Here is a 27,256-nt window from a genome sequence, read left to right on the forward strand (position 1 = left end):
TGTCCGTTTGGTGATTAAATAAACAGTTTTAGGCCGCTGCTGGAATTGAAAGTGACGCGTCTGGTGTGTGACTTCTCCGAGAACGCATTTGCGACTGAAAACTACTGCGTGTGACTATGAAAACATATTTAGGAGCACCAGTGCGACTGATCAGATCATCATCATACTTGTGATTGTGATCGCTGAGGGGAGCTTACGTGTTTTTGCAGCGTTGAGTAATGTATCACAGACATATCTCATGAATCCTTTCATAAGCAAAGTGTAGACGGTGTAAATAAGAGATTCATTGCGCAGTGTAGAGAGCTTCGTTGATTATAAATGTGAGATCGCAATGAGAATAGTAAAGTTCTGTTTTAGTTTTCGTTTACCATTTTAAAAACTATCGGTTGATTAATCGGTATCGGCCAGTGTGGTCCAACCTAGCTATCGGTATCGGTAAAATCCACTATCGGTCGACCTCTACCTGTTACCATGAGTTATCATACCTTTAAGTAAGACACTTAACTCCAGATTGTTCCAGAGACATTAGGGCCTTTCTCACCATGGGAACCTTTTCATAGTACCTGAACTAATTGTGGAACTACCCACTTTTTGGCGTGTTCGCACCGCAGGAGCTAGGAACAGTTTTAGTTCTAGGAACACTTTTTGGAGGAACTAAATTAGCTCCTACTTCAGAGTAGGGTCTAAAACAGTTCTATAGGAACTATCAGTGACGTAAGTGTACGCTGATTGGCCAAACACACTCGAAACACCGGCCACCCAGCATTTTTAAAAAGCCATGTAAACATATTTACTCCATGAACATGGAAAACAGCGATAACGGCATTTACCTGTTGTCTGCAGTGTTGTGTTCTTTTCTCAGCTTCGACGATATGTAACACTGCAAGTTGTCATTAAAAAACAAGTCTCCTTGCCCAACTTTTTGCTCTAGCAATCGTGTAAATTGTGCGTTTACATCTCCATCTCCATTATAAAAAGTCATCGCTGTTGGCCGCATCAGAGTTCCTGCTGCCGGTGCGAATGCAACCAGGAAAACGTCCCGAGGGAGAAATTGGTTCTCTACGTGGTGCGAAAGCCCCTATTCTCACTGTAATAACAGTGCGTCCCTTCGGAAAAAAAAACAAACAGTCTGCTAAATCACCACCAGAGACCTAGATATCTGCACTTATGAGTCACCACAGTAGGAACATTAGGAATAGAATGGAATAGAAACTGCTAAATAGAATTTGCATTTCATGAAGGAAATGTCAGTTCTTGCAAGACAGCAAAAGAAAGAATTGTAAACAAGAACATCAGAAAGGGGGCAGGACTGGACAGATCGGGGCAGCATGTCAAAGAGATGGCCATGGTTGTGACAAATGAGTCAAGTTGATGATGACACTCGACCATGCTGTGTCTGTCGTCACATAAAAAAAACTGACGAACAGAAAAGGCAAAAGGGAGGGACGGAGAGCGAGTTGACAGTGAATTGACTTCGACCGGCATTAGCCCATAATTTGTAAACAATGAGGACACTAAGGTCAGCGCTGATGAGCCAAGAGAGGATGAAAAAATAAAGCAAGCAGACAGAACGAGTACAAAGGCCACAACAAGGGCACGTCTCTGGGGTGCTGAGGAGAGGAGCGCTGAAATGATTATTAGAGAGAAGAACGAGCAAAAAGGATAAAGGTTTCCAAAATTAAATCAGCTGTTGTGTTGTTATTGTACTAAAGCAATTTGTTAAAATATTATATGAAATATACACTAAATACAGAAAAATGTAGGCTAATATTGTGAAATATTATGACAATTTAAAATGTTTTCTATTTATATATATATTTATATATATATATATATAACGCGTTTCAAAAAGGCGGGGCATAGAGGAGAAACAATAATGTACAGTATGTGGAAAATAATGCGTTTTTTTAACTTTAAACCGCATAAACACATTTCATTACACCAAATACACAAAATAATGTTCTTTTTAGCAGCATCATATGACCCCTTTAACAAAAAAACAAAAAAAACATCAAATCTGACCAAGCCCGCACTTTTAAACAGCAGTGTATCATTATTAAGCAATCTAAGTAATGGGCACTTTTATATTTAATGTTTATTGCAGAATTACACAAATAATAGTTTTAAATTGTATTTAGTCATCTCCATTGACCGTCTTAGAAAAAGAAAATGTATACTTTTTTTGTAATGTATGGAAAGTTCCTGCCATCTGTTTGTGTGTGTGTGTGTTTTAAATACAGTTGCTGCCGGTCTATAATCAGTTCATCATATCCTGTCAATGCTCATTATGATATAAAAGTTTTATGCTGATCCAATCTCAGGACACTTATACACCTGTTAATGTTTCATTTACCGCTTATATCAGTCAGTTTATCGCTCCTGCTTTCTGAATCTTTCTCTTTCTCTCTCCGCACAGTGAGAAAGCAGCACTTAGCCCAATTGGATTTTAGAGATGGTCACTGAACAACACATCATTTATTTATCTCTTCAGTAATGGGATAAAAAGAAAGAAAACGAGAGAGCGCACAAAAGGAGGAGCATGCCACTCAAAGCCATTTCTCTTTCTAGAAGCCTTTATCGTTTGCATCAGATCCCAGCTATCAGTGGATTTGTGTTTATTCCGCTTCAAACTTGATTTATAATGCAGTGGATGAATTGTATGCGGAATGTACAGCAAATGATAAAAACAAGAAGTTTTATAACACATACTCGGGAAGTGTTTCGTTTATGTGTGTGTTTGTTTTCTCAGCAGTCATTGCATGCCAGCAGTCATTGTACGGCCGTCTCTCACGCTCAGATTAACTGCTCTGTAGGGAGCCGTGGCAGGGCTGAATATTAAATGTCCTGCATTCATTCTGTTAGGTAATAAAAACATCTGCTGCCGTAAACCGTACGCACACGCACATCACTCACAGCAGTCACCGTTCACTCTTTCAGAGGGATGTTTATTTGATCACACTTCTCAGAAAAGCTTTAAGCCACCCGTGATCCTACACCCAAATCCATTTGTATATCATGAAAACATCACTTAAAGTCTGAAACCTGTGTGTGTGTGTGTGTGTGTGTGTGTGTTCATACCGTGAATGCTAAGGCTGTGTGACTGCTTGTATAGTGTAGTGGTGATGGTTTTTTTAGATGAATGTTTGATACTTCAAGATTGAGGCTGATGTCATTTCTGAGAATTATGCTTTGGGGCTGTCAGAAGGATTGAATGCTTTCTGGGTAGAAGATCCACATGCATTCACAAACTCGTCCCATAGAGGTTGTGGCTTGACCTTATGAAGGCCTGTGAAAGGAACATAACAACACACATACATAATGCCCTCGGACATTCATACTTTCTGCATCTTTTATTATATTTTGTCAAATTTTCTTTAGTGTGAGGTCTGGCTAATTTCAGATGAGTAGCACACACTTGGCACAGTGTGATCTTGGACCGAGGATATGTTATGTGTAAAGAGCAGTGTGTGTTTATGTGAGACTGATCTGACCCAGCAGGAGTGCCTGCATTGAGTTCATGATTTGAATTCCTACTAGCAGATCCAGATACCTGCTGCTGCAGATGACTGTGTGTTTGAGTCCACGTGTGCATTCTTTTTAACTAGGGTGTTGTCTGGCGTCATGTAGACAACTCTAGTTAAGATGCTTGACTTTTTTTTTTTTTCGTCAATCACTCTTGATTAAGTATACATGGCACCAGAAACCAACAGCCCTGCAGCAGGCCTGCATTAAAAGCCCTGCCCTTTCTCTATCCTAAATGGTTGTGTGTAACATTATTATTTATGGGCCGAGAATAACTATATATTTATATTATGTATTTACGCTGCTGAAGCAGTTTGTGTGTGTCCGTTTAACTTCCCTCTCATAAAGCTCTCTAAAGGTTTCCCAAAGAGGCTATGACCTTGTATCCTTTTAGAGATCGATGCTCATTATTCCAGGATGGGCAGTTATATTAATCTCAGCCGCTTCCTTTATAAAGTGGACATCTTTACTTCATACCCATTACATGTACGCACAGTCATTAACTGCTGTCATTACTGTGCTAAGTATAGGGCAGTAGACTTGATATCGATTATATGTCACTGAACGGTTGCATTGGCCAAATTACAGGTCCTGTTTACACCTGGGATTCATATCCGTCTCAGGGTTATTTGATCACATCGCTCTTTTCCATGTAATGAAAGTGAAAAGAGCCTGTCAAGCTTCAAAATGAGCAAAAAGCATTAAACACATCATGAAAGTTAAATTTATATGAGTTGTGCACTCAATTCTGAACAATAGCTTTGTGTGACAAAATTTACACTATTGTTCAGAAATTTGGGGGTCAGAAAGATTATTATTGTTTTGTTTGTTTGTTTGTTTTTGTAAGAAATTGACCGAAAAGTGACAGTAAAAACATTTATAATGTTACAAAAGATTTATGTTTCAAACTACTGCTCTACTTTTGAGTCCTGAAAAAAGGATCATGGTTTCCACAAAAATATTAAGTGTTTTTATTTAACATTGATAGTAATAAGAAATGTTTCTTGAGCAGCAAATCAGCATATTAGAATGTGGCACTGAAGACTGGAGTAATGGCTGCTGAAAATTCAGCGTCTTAATAAGAAAAAAATATGTTTTAAATTATATTCAAATAAGAACACTTCTTTTAAATTGTAATAGTATTTCAAATTATTATTTTTTTACTGTATTTTTGATCAAACAAACTTCTTTCAAAAACAAAACAAAAAAATCTTACAGGCCCCAAACTTTTGAGCGTTAATGTATGCAGTTCTTCACTGAAAATGTTTGTGTTTTGACACTTTTGGAGGTGCAGGGGTTAAATGTGCTGAACTGTTCTTTCTGTGTTTGATCCTCAGATCATCAGAAGCTAGAAAGAGAGGCCAGGATCTGCCGTCTGCTTAAACATCCCAACATAGGTGAGTCTCAACAACTTGCTTGTGCTCAATATACCCATGCAGGGAGTGCAGATTCGAGTCCGGCATGCAACATGCCTGTTCTCCCTTCAATAATTAAGAACAATAGTGTGTGTGTGTGTGTGTGTCTGTACACAGTGAGACATACTGTACAAACATGCTAGTCACAGTCAACCCAAGATTATTTGTATGGCATGAGAAAGGATATGGCTGACAAGACAGATCACACAGACAAAATCTCCACCTCATGCAAAATCATGGAAATAGCACAGGCATCATCCCTTCAGGCTCCCTTCTGTGTGTGAGAACAACACGGTGCTGTGGAAAACAGTAAAATGTAAGTGGCTAAGATGTTTCAGGATGGTGACATTGGGCACTGAGGGTAATTAAATAATCACCAGGTGCAAAAAAAAGTAAGTATTTGTGAAGTAAACATTATGAAGCATTTGGGGATTTTGAAGACTTGAAGGAAAACAACAGGATTAAAACAAATGATTGGTACAGTTCAAGAAAATCTCCTTTAACTGTGTTTACATGACACATACCACAAGCTAATTTAACAGGGATAATTCACCCAGAAGTGGCAATTTGTCAGCATTTACTTTCCCTCACAAAATGAGGTGTCAGACACAATGTTCAATTTACTGTAGGCTCCAAAAAAGGCAGAGATACAACATATGACTTTGGACATTCCAAGTCTTCATACTATAGCTTTATGTGAGTAACAATCTAAAATGTAAGTTATTGTTCATTAGTAATCACACTCTAGTAGCCACAATCGTTCATGTGACACACAATCACCTGTGGTGTTTGGTATCAGTGACATCTAACCTCCAACAAACACATCTAAAACAACATGAATAAATACAGCTGTAAGTCAAGTATAGTTTTTTTCATTCTTGGCAGCATAAATCATCTGTTTCTTGTAATGCAAACAGAAGCTCAGACATTCTGCTTGACGTCTCCTTTTTTGTAGCCTTGTTTTTCTTCTTTCTAGGGAGTGTTTGTCCTTTCCCACCCTCATACTCTCTTGTCTCTCCTCCCTCACTTTTTTCTTTCTCATGTATTCCCTCCCTTCCATTCCCAGCGGCCTAAATCTGTCTTTTGTACCTTTTTATTGTGTAGCCATCTTGAACGGACCTTTCTTCCTCTTTCTCTCTCTCTCTCTCTCTCTCTCTCTCTCTCTCTCTCTCTCAGGTTGTCATGTTTTCTGCATGGACTGCCAATAAACTCCTAACAAAAAGAGCAATCAAGTGTGTGTATGGGAGAGAGAGCATTCTTAAGGAGCACATCGCTAACACACTTGTTCTTTTCCTCTCCTTTTGTCTTGGACATACATTTACACAACACGTACAGGGTAACTTACAGCCTTTGTACAGGTTATCAATAGTGGGGTTTGTTGTCAACAAACCCTCTTTCAAAAAACCAGCAGATATGAACCCATGACTGCCGTCGGCCCACAGAAACACATAACCCACATGCATCCACATACATTCTTCATGCTATCTCACCCAGAGCTATGTCTTCAGGCATACATTTTTGGTGTGACAATATGTTAAAAAGGAACAATGCATCCCTGTGGAGCTCTTCAGTAGAGTGTGAAAACCCACACCCAACACTGGTGGTTTTTTTTGGCAGAGTTTCTTTTTCCGCTAAGCAAAAAAAACTTCACCTACCAATAAAATAGATTTTGATTTATGTGTCCGGTACTGGCATTCGAAAAAGATGTTGAGCTGTTTGATATCACTGCTAACCAGGGAACATGAAAACCTACTAATAAACGGAGACTTTATATTGGTCAGTCAGAGTCTTCTTTCCTTATGGTTAGTTCTGTGTAGGTTTGTAACAATACAGATAAAGATAAGTGAACAATGATGCAAAATAAAGTAGGTTTTCAGATCTGTAAAAGCAGTATGAAAAATACAAGTAAATGTTTGGGGAAAAAAAGAATATAAAATGCTCCACTGTTCACAAAGGCTGCATTTATTTGATTAAACAATACAATAAAAAAATTTTTTTTAACAGTATTCGTTTGAAATAGAAATCTTTATACAATATACATTAACATTAAGTGATTTTACTCTCACTTTTGATCAGTTTAATTAACACTTGCTGAACAAAAGTATTAATTTCTTTTTTAAAAAAAACTTTTGAACGGTATTGTGTATATATTTTACATTTGTTATTTATTTTATATATGCATATTTTTTATAGACATTCACAGCTACACTACTGCAAAACACACATATTCTTGCGACGCGGTTAGTATTATTTCTTTTTCCCATTTTAGTGCTAGACCCGTAAAGTATAGCACTAGTTCAAGTCAAAAACATTAGGGCAATAAGTTCAGAGAGTATCATCGTCATCAGAGTACAACACAAATTGACTCTATCCACACCTCTCTCAGGCCAACCTGTTAAAATCACTCTCCATTCAAACACTGTTCACAGCACCTTCAGTCTGAATTGTGTTAAAACACAGTCCTCCTGTCAGAACGCGTGTGTTTGTGTCAGCGCCACGGGTGATCCTGGGTGTATGTGGAGATAATATAATTCTGCTTTGCCCTCTCTGCCCTCCTCTAGCACAGCCACCTCCCTCACATGGCTGAGATTAATGCACGCTGTCATTTACACGGACCCACACACAATGAGAGCGAGCCGGCGGTCTCTTAATGGCTGCGTGTGTGAGATCTGGCAGGTGCACTGTTTCAAATCTGTAACTACCAATGACAAATTCATTACCTTCAATCAGGATAACAAATGTTCCTTGCCTTACTTGCAATGCCATCGCTCCCTCGGTAATGCAAAGACCGAAGTTCCTTCTCTGGGACGAATGATGTCAGCTGTGGTTCTTTTTTTAATTTAAAGTGGGCATGAAGTTCAAATTTATTTATTTTCACAGCTCGGCCTTATTGTGCAAAATTGATCAAGTTGTTTTTCCAAAGATAAAAATATTGCCTTAATATTGCCATCTAATATGATTTGTTGCATGTATCCTTCACAGAGAAAACAATTGCATAAAAAAATGATTATTAACTTCATTCAGTATTAAAATAGTTCAGTGTAATTAAAAACGCTATTTAATTTGGGGGGGGATAAGGAAAAAAATGTTAATTAAAAAGTAAAAATATTTAAAAATGATTAAAAAGGAAATAAAAAATTGTTAATAATGTAAATAGGAACAAAATGTGAAATGCTTTTGCCTATTATTTGTTTCCATTACATGTTTCTTAAACCAGGGGCTGGGGTCCACTAGAGAGCCTCAGCAAAATTTCAACGGGGCCACAGGACAACTTAAATGTATTTAAAACAATGAATTATTATTAATATATTGAAATAATTTAATTCTAAATTAAAAGGGTAAAAACAAGACATTTAATCTAAAATTAAAATCTGAAATTTTTCTTTTTTTATGCCTCAATAACTACCGTTTTCTTTAAAAAAATTAATTTCTTTAAACGTCTGAAGCTACATCATGAACTGTTGTTAATTCATTCAGTATATACATACTCCCAGTTTCTGTATATAAAAACAAGCAGCGTTGTCATAATTACAGCAGAAATACTAAAAGTATCCTGCCCTATGTGAATGGGGGGCTTTGAATATTATGTTGAATATTAAGGAGACAATGGGGGGCTTTCGAGTCAAGAAGGACCACTGTCCTGTGCTGAGTTTTATTTGTGTGGCATTTGGAATTGCTCTTTATGAACGTTTCAAATGGGTCAGTTATGAGGTTCATTTCAGCTAGGATGCTGCCTTAGAAGGCATTAGGCAGCAAGGTTGGGATTTGAAATAGAAGCTAATGAGGATTACTTCATGGGCAGGTCAAGAAAAGGATAAAAGCTCCTTCTGTTCATCCTGCTTATGTTGTTTCTCTGTCTTACCTCATTCTCTCTTTCTGTTTTCCCTCAACAGTGCGTCTCCATGACAGTATCTCAGAAGAAGGCTTTCATTACCTGGTCTTTGACCTGTAAGTATCTGAGTCAGACACTGTGATCTTCCATCTTACTTCTGTGTAAAACAGGATTGACGCCTGTGTACTCACACTTTCCACTTCCTTTCAGCCTTGTTTGGCAGTAATTAACTGTGTTAATTACAGGAAAATATAATTGAAGTATGACAATTTAACTTTATTCTCTAGCCAGTAGGCCCATTTCTCTGTACCATAAAAAGCCTAGAATACTTTTCTTTATTTCTGAACTCCTTTGCTTAAGTTATGTTGACATCATGTTAAACGATTATCAGTGTTGTTGAGGTGTAGACTCCTCTGCGTAACTGCAGTGTGTGTGAGAGCAAGACATACATGTAAGTGTATGTGTGTAGATTGTGACTGTATGGCCCTGTCTATAGGACTCACCCAACACTCAAGTGCTGGCCCGTGGTGATAAAACTCTTTATTAGCCACATACTCCTCTCCAGGCCTCGTGCACTTTATAGTTTATAGCTGAATGGAACCGCTGTGGGTTCTCCATACTTGAGCTGTTGATAAAGCCTGTATTTCTTCTTGTAGCGTGACTGGTGGAGAATTGTTTGAAGACATCGTCGCAAGAGAATATTACAGTGAAGCAGATGCAAGGTAAGTTTAAAAATTCACCTAAAATCATATCAGTGTTTAGTTGTCACTTATACATAATATACACTACTGTGGGTCAGTTTGGGGTCACTGAGTCAGAAAGAGATTTATGCTTTTATTGAGCAAGGATGCATTAAATTGATCAAAAGTGACAGTAAAGACATTTGTGTGTTTCAAAGAACACAAAAAATGTATCACAATTTCCACAAAACTACTGTATTAAGCAGCACAACTGTTTTCAACATTGATAATAATAAGAAATGTTTCTTGATGATAATACTTTCTGCAGCCATCACTGTACCGCTTTTGTAAGACCTCAAAAAGAAAAATTATTCTGTGTCTAGCGCTGCCCTTTGCTCTCAGACAGCGAGACAATCATTAAATGCCAGGGTTACGCAACTAATTATTAAACATGTTATTTTTATTTCAAATAATGTCAAGCTATGTAAATACTCTCAGTGCTTTAACAGGAATGGTAGCTGGCCTGCAATGTGGTGTTATTTTTAACCTGCTGCCGGGATAGGCATCCCCTTAAATTAAAGCTGACTGTCTGCACTTCAGTCCATTTCCACTTCATATTCAGCACTAAGCCGGAACAACAAAATTAGTGTCACTTTGCAATTACTTTTGGAAGCCACTCTCCAGACTTACAACATGAAGGCTGCTTCTGAGAGTTTGCATCAAGGGAGAACAGAGAGAGTTTTTACTGGAAAGTGCCTCCGTAATGGGATGGAATGGAATGCAGTCCACAGATTTTGCCAAATTTGGACACAAGAAATGCCTTCCTCGCCATCCTTCCTCAAGAGAGCTTTAGGGAATATCTAATGTGGCGCTTTCTTTACTCGACCGCCGTTGCTTGTCTTTCTGCAAGCTCTCTCTTTTTTGCTCTCTCTTTACAAAAACCGAATCATTCAGAAATGTGTTATTTTTCAAGTATTCTACCAAACAAACAAAAGAAACCTTCAGAGAGATGTCATCCCCTCCCAACTCGACCTCTGTCCTCAGGTCACGACCTTTTGAACAGGTTTCAGAGCTCCGTAATGAGCTGCTCCACTCGCTGCATTTATAAGCATTCCTGCTCCACCGGTGCTTGTTATTTCTGTCCTCTCACTGTCTACGGAAAGACCTCTACAGTGCAAGTCTGTCAGAGCAACAAATGCACGTCTGTGTAGTATTGCTGGGATATATATATACACTATTGTTCAAAAGTATACGATTAGTAAGATTTTTCTCTTTTGTTCTCACCAAGGCTGCATTTATTTGATCACAAATACAGTAAAACAGTCATATTATTTCAATTTTAAAAGTAACTGTTTCTATTTTAAGTGAACACACACACACATTCAGCTTCAGGAAATTTGTTTTGGCATTTGGATGACATGGTAAATGTATTTTCATTCCCATCCTGGAAAGCTTCTCTGGCAGCTTTGAGAACCACAAAACAAACCAGAGTATTTATCTGTTTGTGCAAAGCTCAGTCTATCTGCACAGGCCAGATTCTGCAGCTGGATTTCTTGCACCCAGTCTTCTATCTGGAGTTAGATCCTTGTACTAATGCCTGGGTTTCTCTCCCTAATCCAACCCCCTTTTCCTCCTCCCTGCTTTCTGTTTCTCCCTGTCTCGGTTTCTCAGTCATTGCATCAATCAGATCCTGGAAAGCGTCAGCCACATCCACCAGCATGACATTGTGCACAGGGACCTCAAGGTGAGTCATGCCGTCACTGTGGCAATGTGCCAATACGGGAGCTTGCGTCATCCAAACCCTCCTCCTCTTGGCAACTCTGTGGCGTCATTTGCACACACTCAGACTTGTGCTTGCAACATTAAACGCTGTGTGGACACCGGAGAACATGTATGCCGTTTGATTGTGTTATTTCTTTCTCTTGATGTCAGAGTGCGGCCGGTTGGCTGTGGCCAATCCTGAGGGGTCATTTGATAACAAGCTCAATGCAGAAAGCAAACAAAGGAGCATTTAATGGATGATGGAGAGCTTTGTTTTTTTTAAATGCCATCATTCAATCTGAACCTCATATTGGTTTGAAATTAAATTATTTAAATTTAACTTGTTGAAATTGAAATTTAAATGTTTCCTTTATGCTTGTCAGACTTTACAATGATTTCCTTTACTATATCTACATCTATTAGGAAGATGTGGAGATACAGAGTCTGTTTAAAAGGTGAAATTGTGTGTGTTTGTGTGCAAGTGTTTTTTTCTTACAATAATAACTGATGAAATGCATAATAGATCAGTGGCATGTGGTGCACAAAAATGTGTCGAACCCTGAACCATTGCTTTCCATATTAGTTCACCTCTTTAAAAGTAAAGGCAGACCGGTTGCTATGGAAACCTGTGTGATGTCATGGTGGCTGTAGAGTCATGGCATGATGGTGAGCATGTCTGGTGGGCAGTCATTTTACCTCCTCTAATTCATCAGAGGGAAAGAGATGGAACTGTTGAAAACAGACAGACAAGGGGGAAAAGGACATTTTACGACAGTCGGAAGAATAGTCGAGCAGGAGCTAGACAGAGAAAGAGTCATGAAAATAAGTCATGATATGACGTCACAGAAAGTCTGTTGTGTCCGTCCCACTATAAACGTGTTGGGGCAGCTGTTGCAGGATGACTGTGCAGTGTCCGGGTCAGGGCTGTGCCTGCAGCATTCAGAGGCAGTGGGGTGTGCAGGACATCGGGGCGAGAGAGCAGCTCACCCTTGCTCTCGTAGCATGAGATGACAAGCCCTCCTCTCTGTCTCTTCATGAATTATGCAGCTCAGAGCAATGGGCGTGCTGTCACAGCTGTCCATCCGCTTTACACACACACACACCAGTAAGATATAGACACCATATGCAATCTCTCTCTTTTTCTCTCACACACGTTACAAGCATGCGCACATTTCTGTCTCTCTCACTTGATGCACACTGTAGTTCAAGTCCGGATCTCAGTATTCTTGCAATGTGATGATGAAAGACTCTCCTCATAGAACATGCTGGATACGTTTACGTCCTTTTATGCAGATCACAGCTGATTGAACTTGGCGTCAGTAGGCTTGATCGTCACCTTTAGCATAATCATGCACGGACTAAATGAGCAGCCGTATGGGATTGAATGCCTGTGGATTGCACTTCATGATTCTTTTGGCTCGTGCTACTGGATATATTTTTATATTTGTATAACCTTTTTCTATCATCTAATGCTTATTTAAAGTTAATCTTGAAAAACACTTAATTTAATTTATAATTAAGTGATGCCTAAATAAACTTTAGCTCTGTTAGTTTTTACTAAATTTAGGTGAAATAGTATAAAATAATGAAGCTGTGGTCACATTAACAGTTGTCTGTGGAAAAAAAAATGTAAGTGAAAATATAAAAATAAAAGCTAATCCAAAATGTTATTGAATTCTACAGTATATTAGTATATAAATAGCATTCAAAACAAGTTGTTTTAATTTTAATCCAGTCACTTCAGTGGGAACCTGTGTGATTAGGAATTTTGAGTGAGGGTGAAAAATTTCTTACAATTAGATTTTGGAACAAGTTCCAATTTGTCATGTGACTCTGCGTTGACCAGCAGAAAGCTGCTTCTGTATGAGCCGTTTCATACATCACTACACTATTGACAATAGTCAATAGACCTTTTTTGCCCTGTGAAATTTTGCCTTAACATGCGACAAACACTCTGCATAGCACACTGCAGCTTTGTTTTAATGTTAAAATCACAATATCTCCTCCCTCATTTTATTTATTTCTCACTATTCCTACTTTCTTCTCTCCTACCCTTTTCTCTGTCATGTGTCCTCCTGTAGCCAGAGAACCTGCTGTTGGCCAGTAAGATGAAGGGGGCGGCAGTGAAGTTGGCTGATTTTGGCCTTGCCATCGAGGTGCAGGGAGATCAGCAGGCCTGGTTCGGTAAGACTCCCCTGTTTTTCCTTCAACTCATTGGTAGCCTCATCTCTTAAAGGGATTTGGCTTGAACCCAATCTAGTTCATCCTGATGCAAGATTGAATTAAATTCAACAGACTAAATAAATTTCTCTGGTTTTTCAAACAAATATTCAATGCCCTGAAAATGCATCCGCTCATTTAGATGGCACTGGTGCACGTAAACTCATTCTGAAAGCTGACTTTCAACCATCAATGACTTTTCTTATTGCTCTGTTTGCTCTCCATGGCATCTGTGGCTCTTGTGGGACTGGAGAGCTCTGGAGAGTAGCCAGCTTGTGTTTTTACTCTGTGCTCTTGGGAAATATGGAGTAGTTCTCTCAATGTTTACTGTCCTTTTGGAGTCAAGACTACTCACTTGAACCAGGTCAAAGGTCACAGACGACAAAGCCAGTGGACAAATTGGATTAGGCTTGTCCAATATCATGGGATTTTTTATATGCTTTTTCACATTGCACAGCCTTATAAGAAAGAGTTTTTTTCTTCCCTAAACAAAACTTTTTTTGTGTTTTAATTTGTTTAATGCAAACTGAAATGTTGTTTCCTTATTTGTACTGCTCAGAATTTGATTGTCGTAAAGAGTTGGTGTTGAAGATTTTATCATTTGAAATCTGTTGATTTTAGATATTAAATGTATGTAATCACTTTATGGCTTTACAGGTTTTGCAGGCACCCCTGGATACCTCTCCCCTGAAGTCCTGAGAAAGGACCCCTATGGAAAACCAGTGGATATCTGGGCTTGTGGTAAGATTTTCACCTGTTTTATTTAGAGTGTGCACATTAAAATGATTTCAAGACTCTCTTTGTTCTAGTGTCTTGTAGTGTTGTGTATTTGTCTAATTTTGTAAATAGTCAGTGTAAAAAAAAATTGTAATTCAGACTCGTTACTTTGGAAGAACAGTAGACCAGTACTAGTATGAAGTTACCAATTTGTGTGTCCTGGGCAGGTGTGATCTTGTATATCCTGCTGGTGGGTTACCCTCCTTTCTGGGACGAGGACCAGCACAAACTGTATCAACAGATCAAGGCTGGAGCCTATGACGTGAGTAATCACACTCACTGTTTGCCTTAATGAGCTCTCACTGCTTTATTATCTAATGACTCTGTTTTAGATCTAATCAGACCTGAACATTTGTTCACATCCACACTACCTTCCAAAAGTTTGGAGTCACTGGTTGAAATAAAAAATCTTTTGTTACTGTAATAATGAAAACCTGTAAAAATGAACCTTGGGTTGCCCAGTTGCGCTGGTGTTTCAACTTTCCAAAAAACCTACTCCTCGCTCCAGGCAAAATTGTGCATCTTCACTTTGCACTGCTCACATATCTGATTAAAGCAAGCGTATACAAAACAGGTGTGTCGAACAAAAGGTCTGTTTGTTGAAAAAAGTGCTTGTAACCCACTTTAAGCGGCGCTCAGCTCAACCCTGAAAAAAGTGAAAAAAAAAGTGAAAGCGAAAGCCCTTTTATTAGACCTGTCTTTTATTGCCCATCAGCATGTTGACAGAGATGCTCTCATGGCCATCCCCATACAGAGATTTCAGTGCCACCACATTGACCCAGAGTGGCAAGCCCAGATTGAAGCCTTTGTTAATATTTAATTGGTTGAGATAGAGAGCCGAGTTACTCAATAATAAATGATGGCAGCCCCCTCCCCTAGAGCTCAGGAGTCTTCATCATCATCACCTCCTCAAACCCCAAAGGAGAACCAGTTTAGAGTGGGATATTTCCTGTTAATACTATTCTATATAGCTTATATGAGGTTGCAACAATCTTGCAGATGGCATAGTGTCATATTTTCGCAGTGACCAGCTGTAGCTCAAAGCTGCTGTTTGTAAACAATCTAGCATGATCAGAGTATGGATTCACACTAATTTGATTTCATTTGCGCTTTCTCCATCCCTTTTAGTCCAGATTGATAGGCTCTCTAAGTGCATTGGAGTATAGTGTGTTTGTTGCACAGTGGCATTGTCCATTTGATGGAGTGCTGCGGTGTGGGAGAGATGTGATTACGAAGGCCAGTTTTGGTTTCAGCATTTTCAGCCATCCAGGTGGAAAACACCACTTTTCCATCCATCGTTTTAACTGCTCTGCTTTAATCTTATTAACATCCATTACAGTCCATAGAAGCCATTGATCTGCATGTTTGCCTACAGTTGAGCGCTCTGTTACATACAAAAGCCTGAGACTACTGAGAATGCTTCCATTTTTCATTGTTTCCTAATGTAATACACAGGTTTTCATTGCAGTTTGTATTATTATTAGCATCAGCGTAAAGTTGATTTAACATTCATGTCTTAGAACCTGGTTTGTCCACCTTTTGCTTTAACGTTGAACTTCATGAACTCGACAAGTTTGTGTAAAACCTGATGATCATGTTCTTCAGCATTATTTATCCAAAGAGCGTCTTGAGCTTCACTGGAAGAGCATGTGACCATCTGTACACATGATCAAGGTCACAAATGTATCTATGATTAGTGACCTAGAAATGTTAAATTCATGTTTATTTCTGTAGAGCTTTTCATAATACATATCATTTTAAGGTAGCTATACAGAAAATGTGTGTTTAATTAGTTTATGAATACATTTAAAATATTTCTCTTTTCATCATACTATTATTTTGTTTTAATTGTTTCAAAATCTTTCTTTGAATTTCCAGGTTTAAATGAAACAAACCACAGGTTTTCACTGTAGACCTCAGTCGTCTTCACTTTCTTTTGTCTTTTTATGTCTTAGTTTCCCTCTCCAGAGTGGGACACTGTTACCGCAGAGGCCAAAAACCTCATCAACCAGATGTTGACTATCAACCCAGCGAAGAGGATCATGGCTGACCAAGCGCTCAAACATCCGTGGGTCTGCGTAAGTGGACCTAAACCCCCAGCACTTTTCATTGTATCTCTCAAGGCTGATTTATAATGTTGTCACTTAGCTTTCACGATTACATCCAACAACTGGCATAATGTCATACAGCTTTCACTCCAGTCTGCAATGAAGTGAACATCTGCTAGCCTGTTTGGTTGATGAAAAACATAAAATGAGACTTTATATCCAATTTGTATTATATGCAATCTGTCATAACGTATATGAATAAAGATTTGTCCTAAGGACTGATGTCTCTTTCCCACTTAGCAACGCTCCACTGTCGCCTCCATGATGCATCGTCAAGAAACTGTTGAGTGTCTGCGCAAGTTCAACGCCCGCAGAAAACTAAAGGTCTGATTCATTCATTTCCAGCACAATAAGGTTCAATATGTTGACATTAGTTTATGCATTTGCTAACATGAGTAAACAAAGGACAGTACTTTTGCAGCATTTGCAAATCTAGGTTAATGTTATTTATGCATATACTGATTTTTTACATTTCAAGTGTAAAATTAGTCAGTGTATTGTGAGCAAACTGTAAATTCATACTTAAACATTAACCTAAATTAATAAAATGTTATTCATTGTTAGTTTGACACCAAATGCAGTAACTAATGTTAACAAACTCAAACTTATTGTTTCATATTACCCATTATTAATACTTTATCCAAATGTATGATTGTTTGAAGACTTTGTCCTTACCAGTGTTAATTTTTATTCCAATTCTAGATAAGATACTAAAGTAACATTTGTGTTTCCTGCAGGGGGCTATTTTGACCACCATGCTGGTGTCCAGGAACTTCTCAGGTGAATGTCTTATTCGCTTCAGACATACAAGTGAGACTTGTGTATAAATTGAGGGATCAGTATGTTATGTTTGTGTAGGTTCTTTCAAAACTTTGATTTTGTAATCTGGCCCCACTTTCCTGACTGCGTAGAGGCATTTGGGCTTTGCTTTAGGTTGCTTTGTTAGGATACAAATTGGGTAAGTTTTTTGAGATACCGGAAAGGCTGAGCTTCTGCCTTGAGTCAGCCTCTCCAAAACGACATGCTCTTTTGTCCAATAGTGGGTCGGCAGCACACCAGCCCCGCCACCCCCACAACCAGCACAGCTGCACTGGCACAAGAAGGTATGTGAGATGGGCATTAGGGGGCTGTTGCCCACTTTCAGCCTCAGCATGTGACCAAGGGGAGCCTGCTATACCCTTGCCAACGCACGGGCACTGAAACTCTTCTGAGAGGCCATTCGCTATGCAGAGAATATGTAACGCATGCTCCAGGGTTTGGGTTCGTTGACTGAATTTAGAATATTTTAATTCAAATTTGACTCAGTAGAAATCTTGAGTGAATGCATATCTTGCGAGTTCTGAAATTTAAGTGAATTGACAAATATAAAACAAGAATAATTGAAATTCAGTCACTCCCAACCTTGAGACACATTCGTATCTCTTTGTGCTTCATGACTTTTGACCAAAGTCTAGGATGAAAGAGCCCTTTCCTGTCAATGGTGACCTTTGCACTGCACTGAATGTGCTGTGAACTTGTCAGAAGATGTTTTGTGTCGTTGTCAGCAGGTTGGGATGGTAAGAAGAGTATCACAAAAAATGTATTATGTCTTCCAAGTGGTGTCTCTCTGGAAACATAATGCATTATGGGTTTGCACTTTTGGGGATGGTCCAGGGATGCTCCAGTGGAGGTATTTCGACCAGAGTCACCTTAAGGAACGGCGTCATATTTAAAAGTTGCATTAGAGATTTAGTTTCCTTGTTTTATGTTGATGGTTTCTTAAGGTGGCTCGTTCTCCTTGTATACCTCAGTCCAAAGTCGGGTCGGCTTTTGGTCAACCAACTGCACTGGTATGAAATTGTGGGTAGATGCTGACATGCATTTGCCTGATGTTAATTATGAATGTCTACACCATGTATGTATTAGCATGCTCTTAAGGGAAGACTTATTGCGAAGAACCACTGTACTGAAGTCTTCACAGTGGGGATCACTGTGGCGTGCTTCAGAAGTACCTTTCGGCATGTGTTCGGGTGTCTTTGTGCATGGTTATTCCCATTATTTCTTAGTTTCTTGCCTCTCTTAATGAAAGTGGCATGTCTGTGAATGCTCTGCCAAGTGCTTCTGTTGCTTTACAATGATACTTAACAGTTGCAGCTGTTTATTTAAGCCTCAGAAGTACATATAATCAGAGGCAGCTGTTGACAATGTGAAATATAAAAGTATTTTGCAATGTAAAAGGCTTTAATGATCAATTTAATGCATTCTTGCTGGAAAAAATCTTAATTTTATTTAAACTTACAGATCCCATAATTTTGAACAGCAGTGTATGTAGGAGCACTTTATTGGCCATCACCCACCCTGCTCTCTCTTCTATTGGAAATGGCATCGACTATTTAAAAAAAAAAAAACCTCTTATCGGTCAACCGCTAATCTCTTTTAACTCATGCTAAAGTAGTTTTTGATCCATTCCATACTATCAACAAGTGCAGCACACAAACTCATTTGACCCCATTATACAATTTTAATTACGAGACCAGTTAATTTGGAGCACAACAGCTGAACAGGTCAGGAAAAAAGGACTTATCGTCCGACCACTCAGTCCTCTAATGAATCAGCAGTTCAGCTCTAATGTGCTAGAGTGAACTGAAGCAGACATTGGCATTGGTTTGTCAGATCTGCATGGAGTCTTGTGCAGGAGAAATGCCTTCAGCGATGACCGCAGGCCAGACAGGAGATGCCTCTGCACAGCATGGACCCAGCATGAACAGAAAATCCTCTAGTTTGGCTTTGATTTGCTTGATTATTTTGTTTGCCACAGCTATTTTTCTTTTTAATAATCTGTTGATTGATTTATCTTACCTTTTTTCCCTTTTTGCATTCTTTCCTACCTCTATCTACTTTCAAAGGTAAGGGAATTTGAAGATCATACTTAGAAAGTCTACTCGTGTCCTTGTATCTTTTTGTTTGTGCATATGTGTTGCCATTGTGTCTCATTAGATCTGTTTCGTTTTCAAACCATGTTTCTGTTTATGAGAACACAGGGTAAGATGTGTTTATGAAATATGTTTCATATCAGACTTGAGGTGGTCTTTCACGTTTCTTGGTGGACAAATCTTCTAGCCACATTATATGGTTCCAGGGCTTTGGCGTTTGCTTGTTCACTGGGAATAGGTGCCATTTCACAGCCCTATGGATGGTTTTTCTGGTTGTGTGACTCGTTTATGTATTATTTATATACTATCATAGTATTTTTTCATATTTTATTTTCATATTTTCAGTTTTTGTTCAAGTTTTCTTAATTTTGTTTTGTGCTTTTGTTATTTTTATTCATTACAATTATTAATTTACTTATTTCAGTTAATGCGAAGGAAACATAAAATTTTTTTATTATTTTGTTTTTTAATCTAATATTTATATTTTATTTTATTTCAGTTTTATTTTGACCATTTTTTTAAATATATTTTTAGTCAGTAATACCAGTACTGGTTTTATACACTAATCGAGCAACATTCATATGTTTTTTTGTTTGTTTGTTTGTTTTCTCTCCTCTCATCTTTCAGCATGCAAAAGTTTACTGAACAAGAAGTCTGATGGCGTGAAGGTAAGCCCCACACACATTTATAAATCTCTTTCTCATTACTTACAGTAAGTTCTTGAATCAGCATTGGAATTATAAAATACAATGTTTTTGTATCATAAACGAATGCACAATTCTTCTCCGGTTTTTTATGTTTACAAGATTTTTCCTGTCATATTTATTTTCCTCCTATTAAGGACATATTATAAACAGAACTGACAGTCAAGCTAACCAGCAAATGGTTTGCATAAACCAAAATGATTAAACACTCTCTGTTTTTAATTTCAAGTGATTAGCTGCTTACATTTTATTAGGCTGATATATTTTAGTGTGATCTTGAATAATATCCCAACAAGGAGGCCCAAGCGAAAAGCATTCGGCATATTTAGACCATTCTTGACATTTGCCCATTTGTTAGTCCTGAGTCATGGCAAAATCTGTTGAAGCAGAGAGACTTACTCAACCCTGTGCCGTCTCTGTGCGTGCAGTGAATCGTCAGCCTTTCACCAAGCAACCGAGAAGCAAATGCTTGAAATGAAACTCTTATCTTAAAAGTCTTATCAATAAATCGATTTCAGCAGTTTAACACTTTTCAACTGTTTCTACTAAACACCTGTCACATCACACATGGCTTTGCAACTTCTTCTGGTTGTTTATTTTTCCTCTCTCTTTCTTCTCTGTGGGATCTAACTAGCAGCTTTATTTTTTTTCTGTGTTCACTGGCCTGTTTTTATGCTTCCCTGTTTTGCCCTCCTCTGTTTCACCCTGTTCAGAAAAGGAAGTCAAGCTCCAGTGTTTATTTGATGGTGAGATCTGTTCCGTGTCTCTCCCCTTTTTCTGACTCTCCCTCAACACTTTCTCACTCTCTGGCTCTCTTTTTTTTTTTTTCTTGGTTGAGATGCTCGAGAGTTTGTTTGGGTCTTTTTTGTCTCATTGTAGGATTTTGTGAGTCATAGGATCATCAAACATTAACAGAGTCATGTTCACCCGTTCAACTCTGTTTTATTACACATACACGCTTATATTTTAAGCCCATTCTCCTTGAAGTTCATTCTTCATTACCATTGCATCTCAGTGCTTTTTTGGTGAGCCAGACCAGGATTTTGTCTGAGAGGTTTCTCTTTGACCTAAGTTTGGTTTGTCTTCTGTAAGGCCCTGATAAACCTTGTGAGCTTCCTCCAGCTCGACCCTCTCCACTTTCACGGGCCGTTAGAATCAGTAGCATGTAGCCACTGATTATGACCAAGGCTGAAGTTTGCTCAGAGTGGACAAAGGGCTCTTACTTGGTGCTCTTGAATAAGAAAGAGAGAATTTAAACGTTATTGGAACAGACTGCCTAAAGACAGACAAACAAGCCTTTCTCTCACTGGAACTCCCCTTTTTCCCCACAGTCCATAGTGCGCCAGGCGATTTCTGTTGCCATGGCAATAGCTGCAGTGGCTGTGGCATCAGGTTTGTCCTAACAAGTAAAGAGCCCCTTGTTACAATTAAAAAAAAAAAAAAAGTATGTTGTCTTTTTTTTCTATTTATCTTTTTTTAATAAAATTTTTATTGTGGTTATAATGATGTTTAATTATCCATATGGATTTCAGTGAATTTTTTCCCCCTGAAGAATAAACAAATTTTCTTCTGTCACTAAGCAATTGAAAGTAAATTACAGCAGCGGTTGATGTCTGTGAGTTAGACATGGCAGCTCTGTTTCATCCTCGTCACAGGGGAAGCTCAGTTCTGCATTTTTATTATCTAACAAACATCATCAAGGTGTTAAATTGCCATTTCTCATGTCTTGAGTTTCTCCATCAGGTCTGGACATATGCACATCCTGACCTCAGTTTTACTCCCCTCTCGCCATTCATGGTCCGTATAATCAAGCAGACCTGGTCCTTTTCCAGTGAACTATTTGTGGTCTTGAAATCTAATAATAAACTTAAAGGTCACCCAATCGTAGTTTAATTGATTCCAATTAGACTCTTGGATGCAAAAATCGATCATCTTTAACATCTTATATGAAGTTATACATTTTCAAAAGCTTTTATCATTCATTATATTATAGTATTATAAAAAATTATATAATATTTAAAATATATATATTTTATGTTGACATAAAATATTAAAAGTTCTTTGTAAACATCTAAAAAATTTAAATAAATAGAAAATTGACATTTTTCAGCAATGGGGTGATTTAGTGGAGGCTAGTTTCATCCATTGAAGACTGAATGTTTAAATAAAGCAGTTTCTTTAAAAAAAAGTATCTTCTTTTCTTAATGGCTGTTGAACGTTTGGGATAGATAACTTTTGGCTGCTCTTTTGCTTCAGTGTTTGTTAACCTGTTGAATCTTTCTGCAAGGATTCTTGACCGTTCTTCTCAAGAATCATCTCTGTTTTACCGCCGCCTCTTTTCTTTCTTTCCTTTAGTCAGACTTTGTTCTTTTTTTAATCATAAGTTGTACCCTGCATTGATTCACAGAGTAAGAGGTCTGAGCGCTGAAGCTTTTCACTGCATGCACTAGTGGACTATCAGGGTCTAGTGGCTCCATGACAGTAACATTGGCCTCTAGTTGTTACTGTGCCAACAAAATAATATAATAATATATTTAAATATAGTATATATTTAAAAAATAAAATATTGAGTATATTTCAGTATTTCTGCAAATACCAAAAACTTTATCTGTGGCCTTGAAACATTTTTTTATTTTATTTTTTTTAATGGGTTTTTTAGCACTGGAGGAACTGTTGATATCAATTTTATCAATATACTGAAATATATGGAAATATATTTACGCATTTATCAACACTATAACAAATTCTCTCCACATAGATGTTTGAAAGATGCTTACATACACATTTACTGAATTTACTATTATTATTATTATTATTATTATTAAATAATACAAAACTAGCAGTGTAAAAAAAAAAAGATGAACTATTCTCTGTAGTCATATTTTAGGATTATTGAACAGTTTTAATAATAAAGAACATAACCATGTAAAGGAAGCTTACTGGCTCCTTTTATACAGCCACCATGTTTTATCTTTGTTTTTATGTAGAACTGTGCATGAGAATTGCTTCATTATTTTTCATTTTGTACTATTATCCACCATCAGTAGTTTAAATCTGTATAATCAGCAAACCTCTCACAAAAACAAGCACATACAGTTGAGCGTCTTTCATTAATTCAAGTAGAGCTAAAAGTACTTATTTCAGGAAAGTGTGTCATTAAAGGTGCTCTAGGGCACGTTATGTGAGTGTTCTCTTACTTCTAAGCAGATTTACCAATACAGGTCCCCTTACATGCTGTACCGTGGCTTTTCGACGTGTCAAGTATGAGCTGAGGCTGTCGCTTCTTGAATGGCACTGAACAAAAATCATTTTGTGTTGTCATTGTTTTTGTTTTGTTTTTGCCTCAGCCACAGACAAACAACAACAAAAACAGTGTAGTAAGCAGCAGCACCAAAGACAGCAGCATATCATCCACTGCACCAATGGTACCTCATCTTAACTTTTTATTTCCTTCATTCATAGTCTTTCCTTTTCTTAGTCCTCACGTCTTTGTTTAGTAAAAGGCTTTATCAGTTTGTCCCATACCTGTTGTTTTGACCTCCACCACCCATCGCTCAATCCACTCAGATGAAGATGTGTGACGTTGCTCATGGTTTTTAATGAGTTGAACTACAACATCTGGTTTGTGCCTGTGGATTTCTCTCTGACTTCCTATTTTACCCAAACAAACTCGCAGGAGAAGTTTGACAGCTTAACAGACAAACGCTGTACTTCAAATAACTTGCTCTGGCCATATTAAAGTGAGATAACACTTTTTTTTAGGCTAGTGAAATGTAGCTAAAGCCTGGTTGCACCTTGTATTAATCTCAGTCGAGTCTCCAAGGGTAAAACAGGATAATTTTATGTCAGGAAGCAGAGCTGTTCTGTTTGTTCTGAAGATGCAATCCCTAACTTTGCATTATGGGTAATTGCTCCTTTGACGAATGGCTGTTACTGGTACAGCCTTCAGAGGACATGAGAAAAAGGCTAAAAGTCTTGAGATAATTTTCTGATATCAGCATAAAATGTGATTTAAAACAATTTAAAATCAAAATATAATGTTGAATTGAATAATGTTTAATTTCAGTATATCTCAGTGTTTGGTTTTGTCCTCAACTCCATATTCATGTTATGTCAGTTTCTTCTCAATTTTAAGTAAGGTCTCAGACTTTTGGACACTACAGTGTCCCTGTCCTCATGCTACGCTGTGTGACTGACCAATACGCCCATCCTGCTCACCGCCCAGACCTTGAAGTAGCTCGGGCTGACAGGCGATGAGGGGTTTTGTCTGAACTGCATCAAAGGGAATGAAACTGTAATTGACTCTCAGCATGTAGGGACTGCATCTTCAAGTCTGTGTTGACAGGTTGCTTATTAGAGGGTGTTGTGTTAGTGGTGGTGGAAATAAAGTAGAATCTAGTGCGCTAGACCGTTTGTTTGTATGTGGGGTGTGTATGTGCAAAGGTGGGATCAATGCTTTGTGCTTTCAGGAGAAAAAACCTACTGTGGCATTGAAAGCTAACTGTTTGTGTGGTGTTAATCATTTCTGTTATGTCTGTGTGCTGCTGGTGACTGGGGTTGGTCTTGGAGAGAGACTCGTCAAGCTTAATGACTACTACCTCTTCCACTGTGTTTGTGTGGTTAACTGTACCCAATCCTTGCTTGCATTTCCATTGACCTTCAATTCCTTTGTATAATATCCTTCGTTACATTGTAGTTATTGTATACAGTGGCCTCAGAGTATTTAGACACCTAAGTCATACTTAAACATGTCTGAATGCCATTGCATATGTAGCATTTATTTTAAGGAAAAATAGGACAGGCTTGCTTGCTTATTTACATATGTATGTATTTATTTATTATTTATTTTATTGATATTTCTGGTTTTCAAACATTAGCGTCACATGAATTAACAAAACATCAAACCAAGTAGCATTTATTTGAAAGAAATACTGTATAACAAGTCACATTTATTATAAATAAAATAAAACAATACAACAACAAACAAACAAAAAAAGACATGAATTGAATGAATGCATTTATTTTATTTGTATTTTATTTATTAATTGTTATATCTGGTTATCAAACATTATTAATCTGCTTTATTAATTGATTTGATTGATTGATTGTTTATTTTAATGCAATGAAATGAATACTTTTTTAAAAGTATAAAATAAGTGCCAAAATACATTTTGGGGCCTCTGTATACATAGTATTAACTTAAGGAACTCAAATGCAGAATTCTCCAATGTCAGTGTTTGATGTACCTTTTGACTTCTGACAATCATAACAGTAGTGTAGGCTCATCATGCTAGTTGTGGAGTTAGGGTCCCTACACCTTCTTGCCTCAGCCCTGCATGGTAAACTCTCTCCTGCCTCCCCAGGAACCACAGGCCACTGTCGTGCACAATCCAGCCGATGGCATCAAGGTAAGCCACCTCTTTTAGCTCTGCATTGAACACCAGTCATTTGAGCCACTTCCTAATGCCACAACCACAAACCTTCACAAATATGACTCAAATGAAGGGGGCTTGCCCTCATGCTGGGTTGGCTGGATTGTGCAGGGCTTGGTGTGTTCCTGTGAGAGCTCTGTTTGTGTGTGAGGGTGTGCTGGGGTATATCTGTGCTTGCGGGTGATTCTTTATGTGTGTGTATTTGCTGATTCACAGTGTGTGCACTGTAGATTGTTCCACCTGGTTTATAGACCCTGTCTGCAAACCTGTATTTCTATACTTCTTTTCCCGTCTTCCCACCTTCGTACGACCATCCCTCCATCTTGCACATTGTCTCTCTCTCTCTCGTCACAGGGGTCTACAGAGAGCTGTAACACCACAGAAGAGGAGGACATGAAAGGTAGGAAAGGTACACTATCAACTCCTCATGTACTCTGCATGTCTTTCTCTTGTTCTCTGGGATCTACAGAATGGGATGTGTGAGTATTGGTGCAAATATGACTCAAAAAGGCCATTAGTTAGTGTAATAAGGGCCCTGTTTACACCTGATATTTAGATCTGTCCTTTAACAGATTTTTTAGGCAGGGTCTGTGGCTTTGTGACTACATACAGTTCTGTGCAAAAGTGTTAGATGCTTCACCAAAACATTGCTCTCAAGACCATTTGTATCTTTGGCCTATGTGTGTGAGTAGATAATATCAGATTTAGATTCCCAAACATTCCTTTTGCAACTTGTAATTATCCACTGAGATTTTTGTTTGACCAAGGCCCACATCAGATGGTATCATTGAAACAGAGTTATTAGCTCCGCATTTTTGAGTCCATCTGGGATTACATGAAGAGACAGAAGCAACTGAGACTGTCTAAATCCATAGAACTTTGACAGTTTTTCCAAGATGTTTGGAACAACCTGCCTGCAAACTTTATGAAACTTTATGAAAGTGTAGCTCAAGAGATTTGGTGCTGTTTTAAAAATGGTCACACCAAATATTGATTTGATTTAGGTAACGGAAGTTGATAGAATAACTTCAGTTTAATCATGGGATTGAAAAAAAATATCCTTACATTTTTTTTTTTTTTTTTTCCCAAAAGTTCTTAGGGATTGTTTACCCAAAAATGAAAATGGTGATCATTTACAAACCCCATCTCATGAGAAAATGTAACTCTTTTACAAGGTTGTGATTTTGTATCAAAACATACATTGTGATTCGTCTGGAAATGTATTATTTTTTAGAAGAAAACGCAAGTATGAAGGTTCACCCCAAACCTAACCATTAAGGGCTTATGCAGATCACACAAAAATGTATGAATGAGATTGTAAGAATTCATCCGAATTTGCCACCAATTCACCAAAATATAAAACTTACGAATTGCCATGAGTGTATTGTATTCAATCACCCTCATGTTGTTTTTATACCTCAGAAACCTTTTATATCTCAGAAACACAAATAAATATACTATTAATGAAACCTGACAGATTTCTGTCCCTCTGCTGAAAGTCCATTACATCCAAAGTCGATTGATGCTTTAGAGAGTTGATAAAGATGGTAAAAGAAATCCATATGAATTGAGCAATTTAATTCAAGTCTTTTAAAGAGATACGGTCACTGTATATGATGAACAGATTTAATTTAGGCTTTTATTCACATATAAACATTGATCAACGCACATCACATATGGTAAACAGAGGCCCATACGTGTTTGAGACTTGTCACGTGTCAACCAAGTACGCTTGAGTTTCCGTTTACCAAATTTGATGAGCTCTATGTATTTGTTCGTTTATTTGCATTTTACATGGTGGTTATACTACAAATTCAATGTTTTTTGACTACGTCTGAATGTGATTGCATTGAAAGGTTCATGAAATGCTTTGGACAGACTTTATTACCAGGC

At 37.9% G+C, this 27,256-nt stretch overlaps 1 protein-coding gene across 26 annotated transcripts in view; it reads left to right on the plus strand.

Moving 5' to 3' along the window:
• The window catches only part of LOC107726985 (calcium/calmodulin-dependent protein kinase type II subunit gamma), a 53,901-nt gene that overhangs the window by 17,633 nt on the left and 9,012 nt on the right, over positions 1–27,256 (plus strand). For 4 of the 26 annotated variants that reach the window (XM_016536698.1, XM_016536708.1, XM_016536705.1 and 1 more), the window contains exons 3-17: positions 4,860–4,919; positions 8,831–8,885; positions 9,426–9,491; positions 11,121–11,193; positions 13,292–13,394; positions 14,088–14,171; positions 14,375–14,469; positions 16,163–16,285; positions 16,556–16,639; positions 17,053–17,095; positions 17,356–17,418; positions 19,855–19,895; positions 23,279–23,356; positions 25,295–25,339; positions 25,718–25,772. In XM_016536698.1, coding sequence (XP_016392184.1) covers positions 4,860–4,919; positions 8,831–8,885; positions 9,426–9,491; positions 11,121–11,193; positions 13,292–13,394; positions 14,088–14,171; positions 14,375–14,469; positions 16,163–16,285; positions 16,556–16,639; positions 17,053–17,095; positions 17,356–17,418; positions 19,855–19,895; positions 23,279–23,356; positions 25,295–25,339; positions 25,718–25,772 — 1,068 coding nt within the window. Of the gene's footprint in view, positions 1–4,859; positions 4,920–8,830; positions 8,886–9,425; positions 9,492–11,120; positions 11,194–13,291; positions 13,395–14,087; positions 14,172–14,374; positions 14,470–16,162; positions 16,286–16,555; positions 16,640–17,052; positions 17,096–17,355; positions 17,419–19,854; positions 19,896–20,644; positions 20,678–23,278; positions 23,357–25,294; positions 25,340–25,717; positions 25,773–27,256 lie in introns of all 26 variants that reach the window. The other 22 variants (XM_016536699.1, XM_016536706.1, XM_016536717.1 and 19 more) reach the window with 12 other exon arrangements.

Source organism: Sinocyclocheilus rhinocerous, unplaced genomic scaffold (assembly GCF_001515625.1).
Source record: "Sinocyclocheilus rhinocerous isolate Xijiao unplaced genomic scaffold, SAMN03320098_v1.1 scaffold4684, whole genome shotgun sequence".
In the NCBI taxonomy this organism is placed as follows: domain Eukaryota; kingdom Metazoa; phylum Chordata; class Actinopteri; order Cypriniformes; family Cyprinidae; genus Sinocyclocheilus; species Sinocyclocheilus rhinocerous.